The sequence below is a fragment of the Vanessa cardui genome, chromosome 22, assembly GCF_905220365.1.
Source record: "Vanessa cardui chromosome 22, ilVanCard2.1, whole genome shotgun sequence".
Lineage (NCBI taxonomy): Eukaryota > Metazoa > Arthropoda > Insecta > Lepidoptera > Nymphalidae > Vanessa > Vanessa cardui.
Window position 1 is genome coordinate 6,284,846 of NC_061144.1, and position 8,588 is coordinate 6,293,433.

At 32.3% G+C, this 8,588-nt stretch overlaps 1 protein-coding gene across 1 annotated transcript; it reads left to right on the forward strand.

The window, feature by feature from the left end:
• The first annotated feature begins 1,600 nt into the window (after window positions 1–1,600).
• Window positions 1,601–8,380, forward strand: LOC124539388 (odorant receptor 85b-like). Its single transcript, XM_047116777.1, has 7 exons — window positions 1,601–2,129; window positions 2,643–2,738; window positions 3,777–3,969; window positions 4,719–4,821; window positions 6,644–6,745; window positions 7,202–7,354; window positions 8,324–8,380. Exons 1-7 carry the CDS (start codon window positions 1,601–1,603, stop codon window positions 8,378–8,380), a joined length of 1,233 nt encoding a protein of 410 aa, XP_046972733.1.
• The last annotated feature ends 208 nt before the right edge of the window (window positions 8,381–8,588 follow it).

Genomic DNA, 8,588 nt, shown 5'->3' on the forward strand with positions numbered 1-8,588 from the left:
TTATTAATGTTTTTATTGTAACAAATGATTTGAATTAATAATTAACAAGGTTAAAAATATCTACTGATATTTTATTGAGGATTTTTTAAATGCGGTAATGAATAAGTTGCCCTAGGAAGGATTTATAGACTTCGTGATGTCGGATACTTGGCGTTATCTTACCCTCATTTCTCGTGTTAATACAATCATCATTACTGATTATATTAAAGTGATCTATGTACCGAATGACAACTCAAAATGTTAGTCTTTTTATCCTGATAATTCCGCAGGCAAGCACCGCTGAATATTCATGGGCTTAATTTGTGTTTATAAATCATCTCGTGCTCGGCGGTGAAGGAAAACATCGTGAGGAAACCTGCATGTATCTAATTTCATAGAAATTCTGCCACGTGTATTTTCCACCAACCCGATCAGAGGGAGAGAAGGCCTTAGCTTGGCAGTGGGAAATTAACAGACTGTTGTTGTTGTTGGTGAAATAAATTCCATACCGATTCCCCAAACAGAAGATCAAGTTTTAGTCCAGCAAAGATGTTGTTGTTGTTGTTGACCCTGTTCCTATTCAGATGGATCATCAGACGTAAGTCTCCAAGTCACCAACATAACCTATTGTATCATCGAGACTCAGGATAATATCGACCTTAACACGGAGATTGAAATCTATCGGAGAAAAAGTATGGAATAGTTTCCACAATATAAGACATTTTACAAACAAAAAAAACTTAAAACCATATCATTAATATGTCTTGTTAATAAAATTTAACTCAATATTCTGATTGAAATTATTATGATAGTCTATAATCTAAGGCCTGTCTATCTCAAAAACGCCGAGAAATATATCAAAGTGGTGTCAATCTTATATTAATAAAGCAATTACGGCACGAAAAACACTTGGTTTTTCCCACGTGGCTTTTTGTAATTTTTTCGAAGAACAACCCATGAAGATGATTGCTACGACAGGTACAATTGTATGAAGAAGCAAAATTTTATTTGGTAAATATTTTTGGGATTTTTTTTTAAGTACTTGCTGAAAAGACGTTCATTTTCATTTCTATTGAAAAAGTATCATTTATTGCCATGCTTAAAATGTTGTTGCGTTTTTTTAAATTATTTTTGGTAGTATTCACCTCATAAGTTTATTTGATAGTATTGTTGTTAGTTTTTTTTTTATATTTTACTAAGCCTATGGGCTTGATACGTGTAGCCGAAGATCGATCACAGTGGCGTGCTATTGGAGAGGCCTATGTCCAGCAGTGGACGAATAAAGGCTGCTGATGATGTTAAAGCCCATACCACTGGTATGGACAAAGCCAGTTTTGGGTGCATAACTTGAAGAAAACATTATTTATGGACTTAGACGCAAAAGCGTAACAAATTAACAAACACTCTCTTCAATTATAATATTAGCGATACTCTTTATTTTTATTTGTCAAACTTAAAGTGCCTTACCCACTTACTTGTAAACTGAACTGTGTCCAAGAAATATATTTGCATGCAAAGTAACTTTTAAAACGAAACACTTTTGTAAGTAAGTGTACCCGTTTAAAGTCGGAGTGAAAAACGTAGCGTATCATTTCCATAATTCTCTTCATCAGTTTCCGACATGGATGAAACTTTTCAAGTTTTCGATCGGGTACTATCATTTGCCGGTATTCCAATTTTTGCTAAACGAAACTGGAATTCCAAAAAATATCTGCTGTTTCAGTGTTTTAATTTTTTCGTCGGTTTCCTAACTTTTGTTTTCACGACAGGATTTGTTCTCTCCAACTATTCAAATCTTCTGATATGTATTCAGGGCGCCTGTGTGTGGACGACGGGAGTCATTATGTTCATATCGCTCGGAATTTGTTTAGTTTTCAGGAATAAGTTCCGATCATTTCTGGAAGAAATAGTTTTCAATGACTGTACGTCGGAAATGCCGCTGATACAAAATATTTTGCGGTTAAAACTGAATCGAGGAAAGTTGAAGGAGTTGCAGGAGTTGGTAATACACTCCCAGGAGAAATTATTCAGACTTACAAGGGTTTTGTTAAAAATTTACGTAGCGAGCGTTTGGCTGTGTGCAACTCTTTATCTGTGTGGACCGATATATACGATGTGGATTAAGAGGGACCAGTCGTTACGTTTGCTAGGTATATATTTTTTTATCAATAAATACTCTTTTTTTACATTTAGTTATTAAAAAAAATAAAGGTTAAGGATTCGAATTTAGAATTTTATTATTTAATGAGGACTCCGAAAAATATATTATTAAATCTTTTATAAGAAGTTTATACTATCAAATACATTCCTATTGAGAATTTAAATTAAGAACAAAGGAAATATCTGTATTTTTGAATCTGTATTTAGTTTAAATAGAATTATTTATGCTGCTATTATGATTGTTTGAAAATCATAAAGCTGCTAGATTTTTTTTTTAATAAACTGCTAGGAGATTCATATCTTATACCATAATCCTTATTATAATATTTTTAATAACGTGCATGACGAAACATAAAAATTAAAACGTGCAATGCACAAGTTTACCTAAATATTGTTCCTTTCGTTATATTCATGGCGGCGTAACGAGGGCATGCGGCGAAACAACTTTTATTATAACACTCATTCGCGTGCTTAGCTTTTGTTTAAGTTTTGCTTTATTTCAGCGTTCGACATGTGGTTTCCTTGGGGTTTGGAGAACTTTACCATATACGTTGCTTCGTTCCTGTTCCATGCATACGCCGGATACTTGTGCTGCATCGGTAACTCGCTCTTTGAAAACTTTGCTTTTTACTTTATATCGACTGATTTCCATGTGTTGGAGTTTATTCGATTTACAGGATTCTGGATTATTTTCCTGTGATAGTGTTCGAATGTTTCGAATTTATTTTATTACAATTTTCTAAAATTTTATAATATATCATCTATAATATATAATATGATACATCATCACATACATTACTCTGATCCCAATGTAAGTAGCTAAAGCACTTGTGTTATGGAAAATCAGAAGTAACGACGGTAGCTATCACAAACACCCAGACCAAAGACAACATAGAAAACTAATGATAACCTACATGGACTCAGCCGGGAATCGAACCCAGGAACCTCGGAGTGGCGTACCCATGAAAACCGGTGTACACACCACTCGACCACGGAGGTCGCCTAATCTATATTATTACAATTGTGAAAGTAACTCTGTCTGTCTATCTATCTGTCGCTCTTTCATGACCAAACCGCTGAACCGATTTTGATGAAATTTGGTATGAAGCAAACTTCATCTCCAAGAAAGGATATAGGCTACTTTTGCCTTTACTTTGGTTGCCTAGCACATGATAACCTAAGACGCGAGCGAAGCCAAGGGCGACCACAAGTATTTTAACAATTCCAAATCCAATACCCCACCAACATTGAAATCTAAGATGTTATGTCTCTTGTTATAATAACAATAATTAGTATTGCTGTATGTCAGTAGAATATTTGACGACTGGGTAGCACTTACCGAGACGAGTTTGCAAAAAGCCATACTTAAGTATATAGATTACACTCCATTCCTGAACAGAATTCCATCATGAATTAATATTCAGAATTTTTTTATCAAATCAAATTTGTTACTATAAATAATTGGTCCGTTAAGATTTTTATGGAATATCTTGTCTTCAAATTCACAGTTGTATTATCATTACCATTTAATGCAATTAAGAAACCTGCAACAAGAACATGTTACATTGAACGTGAATCCAAATCTAAAACAGACGAAAAGTCTTATATTATCTGTGGTAACATTTTTATTCTTCCAGCGTATCCTGGTCTGCAATCTACAATTATTCTACTAATCGGTCAAATAATTCGCCAGTTGAGGATTTTAACATTTATATTACTTCACCTGGATGAAATAGTCGAAGAGTTAGTGGAACAAAGGGACGAGAGATGGCAAGCTGGTTGTACTTTAATATTATCACAATGTGTAGATCACTATATCAAAATAAAAAGGTAATATAAGATTTTTGATTGTTTTTTATTAGATAGCTAGTGCTAGATTTTTACGGATTATATTAGTACTAGGTCGGAATATCGATGTTCGATTGATCAAACTATTGTTTAATAAAATTAAAAATTGAATTAAACAAAATATTTTACATTCAATAAATATATTTAGAGTCTATCCTGGACTGCAGAGGAGTTCCTTCTTCCAATCTTCAGTATTTAGATCGTGTTCACCATAAATATGTATTGTTATTGGAATTTAACCAATACAATTTTAATCATATTGGATACAATGCGTTTTTAAATCAACTTGTGAGATTAATTAGCAAATTAACTTCCAGTTAAATAGTAGCTCCTAAAACAATATCTGGGTAGGTACCACCCACTCATCAGTTATTCTACCGCTAAATAACAGTACTCAGTATTATTGTGTTCCGGTTTGAAGGGTGAGTGAGCCAGTGTAACTACAGGCATAACATCTTAGTTCCCAAGGTTGGTGGCACATTGACGATGTAAGGAATAGTTAATATTTCTTACAGCGTCATTGTCTGTGGGTGATGGTGACCACTTACAATCAGGTGGCCCATATGCTCGTCCGCCAACTTATACCATAAAAAAAAAACAATATTTATTAGTCATTAGTTAAATAATTAAAGTTATCTGCAAAAGCTATTAGTAAAGAAGACTAAAAAGAAAATAATGAATACCTCTAAATACTTTTGTTAGATCTACATCGCTTCATATATTTTTTTTAGATTTTCAAACAGATTGAATGCGATATGTCAGCCATTTTATTTAACGCTGATATTGGTCGCAACAATGTTGGTTTGTGTGTGTTCCGTCAAGATTGCAATATCGGTATGTATCTACACTAATATTATAAAGAGGAAAACTTTGTTTGTTTGGTTGTAATGAATAGGCTCAAAAACTACTGGACCGATTTTAAAAATTCTTTCACCATTCGAAAGCTAAATTAATCCCGCATAACATAGGCTAAACTTTATTTTGAAAAAAAAAATAGGGTTCCGTAAGATATTTTGAGTTTTTCGGACATAAAAGGAAAAAATCTACCAAAAAAGTTGATTTTTTGCGTATGATGCCTAAACATTAAAAGATAGAACTATAAAATGTTCTAATTCCGGTCCTTAGAGGGCATAATGGCCTCCGACCCTAAGAACCTCATCTGATTCGTGGCTGATATTGGTCTGGCTGAGGTGTTGTGATCACGAATTTGAGGTTTATTACAATAGATTCAAGCGCTGGTTGCAGTAATTCTTCAAATGTGACCGTGCCTCAGCAGTAGGGATATTAGAAGACGGATTATGAACCGTTATCTACGTGGGCGAAGCCGCGGGCGAGTGCTAGTTATCTATACTAATATTATAAAGCTAAGTTTGTTTTGAACGTGCTAATCTCTGAAACTACTGTTCCAATTGGAAAAGTATATTTTGAGTAAGTTTATTTAACTACCATCACGCTTGTGACGGAGCAACTTGTATTCATTATAAATACAAACGAATGTTTGTACGTTTGTACTATATGCGTTCCTAGGCCTATTATATGTATGATCAACATGATACTTTAATAAGCACTTTAGCATATATCGAAGTTTACAGATCCAAAAAACAGCAATTAAAATAAAACGATTTTTTTTTAACTAGAATATTATACCTAGAATATTTTATTTGGTTATTACCAATATTCGTTTTTGAGCAAGCAATCTGATATCGCAAAGTAGCAATAGTTATTACACACTACACACACTTACACTTAGTATTTTCATACTCTGCTATAAAGAGTGAGCCAGTCTAAATACATGCACAAGGGATAAGGGACTGAAAATTAATGTTTAAACAGTAACAAACTGTGTTGTCTGTTAATTTTGATTTCTATTTAAATTTGTTAGGCCACGAGTTATGTTCGGAAAATCAAAAAAGTCTTTTTTAAAAGTATTTAATTAATTATTTACTTCACAAAAAATGCTAACGTTGTGTTAACTACAGATCTGAGATAAAAGTGATTAGTTTATAAATATACATAATAGAAAACCCATTCAAATTCAAAGCGATCATTTTCATTGTCAATCTACAACTAAGCTCTTTCACGGCGCTGGGGTCCTGGTAACGCACGCTATGAAACTTGCATACATTTTTAACACAAAGACAAATTATTTGATTTCATTACAAAAAAAAGATTTTGATTGTAATAATTAACGTAGTCTACGTTAATTATTTATTAGATGATGAAAATCGGTTTGTGATGTAAGTTAATTAGGGAGAAAATCGTGGCTTAATCCTCCATAACTTTTTAATTGCGAGTCGTTTGAGTAATCGTTTTTTTTTTTCGTTAATTTTCAACGTCAACTGTAATTGAATGTTTTTGGGACTTAATTTAAATAATTTTTACAAATTTTTAAAAATCGAATGTATTCTTGAACATAAGCCTAGTTTATGTTTGCTATCAATTTCAGGACGTATTATTCACATTAAGGCCTTAATTACACAAAAAATTAGTTGATGTACAAATTATACTGCATATATTATATCGCAAGGAATGGTGGTAAGAACGCTAGCAGCACTTACCCAAGTTTATGTACTAAAACAATAGCACTGTATATAGCTATCAATATTGTTCGAAAACTAAAAAGATGCAGTATTATATTAAGTTCATTCATTTTCAGGATAAACTTTCTCCAGATACAATGAAGTATTACGTTCATGAGTTTTGTTTCATCTTAGTTGTTCTCATGTTCTGCTATCTTGGCCAGCAAGTCGAAAACGAGGTAACCATACAATTCTCCTTTAATATAACAATTAGTTTAAATTGAAAAGTATTTTTTAATAATTTATATACAATTTGTGACACTGATTTTCTTATTTCAATTTTAACTTGATCTTTTATAAAATTTAAATTAAAATTATAAAAAAGGCATATTAAACGATACAATATTATATTAAATATAAAATGCGTTAACCTACTATTTGTTGATTTCTTAGCAGGATATATATTATATAAATTTAATTGTATTCTATTGACTCTACAATTAAAATGGTGTATTTCTTTTTCACTGAGTTTCTCGGCGATTTTTCTGGTTAGAATCTTTCCTTAAACTTTCCGAATTGTCCCCATCTTTACTCACTTATTCCATCACGTCGCTTTAGTGTGGGTTAGTGAATACACATGTCGCAGAATAATTCCCTGATAAATATCTATTTATTATTTTAATTTTTAATTTTAGAGTGAACAATTAGAAGCGGCTGTTACAGAAAAGTGGTACATATTTAGTTCTAAGCATAAGGTCAATGTACGAATCTTCAAGATAGCCCTTAGTCAAAGGATGCCTATATACATTTTTGGATCTATAACCCTTTCTTTACCAACATTTACTTGGGTGAGTTTGAAAAATATTATTCTTTAACGTTTGTTTGAAATACGTTTCTATTTAAATAAGACAAAACATTGATAACCCATTATTTACAACACTGATTTTAGTTCAATTGTGTATTCAATTCAACACTAATCAAACCAAAAGCAGTTTTAATTATTACAATGTTGTACAATAGATGAAGCAAGAAACATCATAAGAGTTGTCTTGGAGGATAAAAGCTTGTCATCAATTAATGTCGGTGTCAGCCAATAAAACCCTACAGTATATCTATCAAAAAACAATACGAGAATACTTTGACAAATATGTTTTTTACAAATTACCTTTTACACAATAATATACTGGATCAATCAAGGGGCTCGTATCGCTTCTTTCTTTTGATTGTTGGGGCAAGGGCACCGTGGCTGACACCGGCTCCAAATATACCAATAACTATAACTACATGATATAATCGTTAATCGACTTTTAAGTAGTCTAATATTTTTCATTTCATTTAACTTAGGAAGACTCTAAAAAATATGTTGAATACGCAATTATTTTTATTACTTTTTCGTGCATATTCATTTGTTTTAAAATAGTGTTTTGTTTGAAGTCGGTTTTTCTTTTTGTTAAAATTTTATTTATTAACGTATTTTTCTGCTACCAAAAATATATATATTTGCGTCATTGTTTTAATACGTATTCGATTCCTGTTTTCGGGAATAAAGAATATTTTACAGTCAAGGCATTCTAAGTATAACTTCATGGTTTGGATATTGGTAGCAGTACTTAAAACTTTTGGTTCTGTACTTTTAAGTTGGAATGATGAGAAAAAAGTGCTCTAGTGTTTACTCACTCACACACACGCACAAGTATAAATATAAATAAGATTATAGAGGTGTTTATCTACCTGCACAGTTTGTTGATTCAGTTGGCGCTGAAATTGTTGTTAAATTTTATTATCAGTATTGATGTTTATAACGTTAATTGTTTCAGTTTATTAAGACAGGGATGTCTTTCTTTACTCTAGTGATGTCGGTATTGGAAGATTAATCGGAATTTAGAAGAAGTTAGATAAATTAAGAACACATCTATTATAAACTTATGCAATGGTTTATTAAATACATTTGTGTGTAATTTATTTGAACTGTAAGAATTTTTTTATGACAATGGTGGCAAACGAGCAGGAGGCTCGCCTGATGGAAAGTGACTGCCACCGCCTATGGACATCTGCAACACCAGGGGGCTTGTAGGTGCGTCG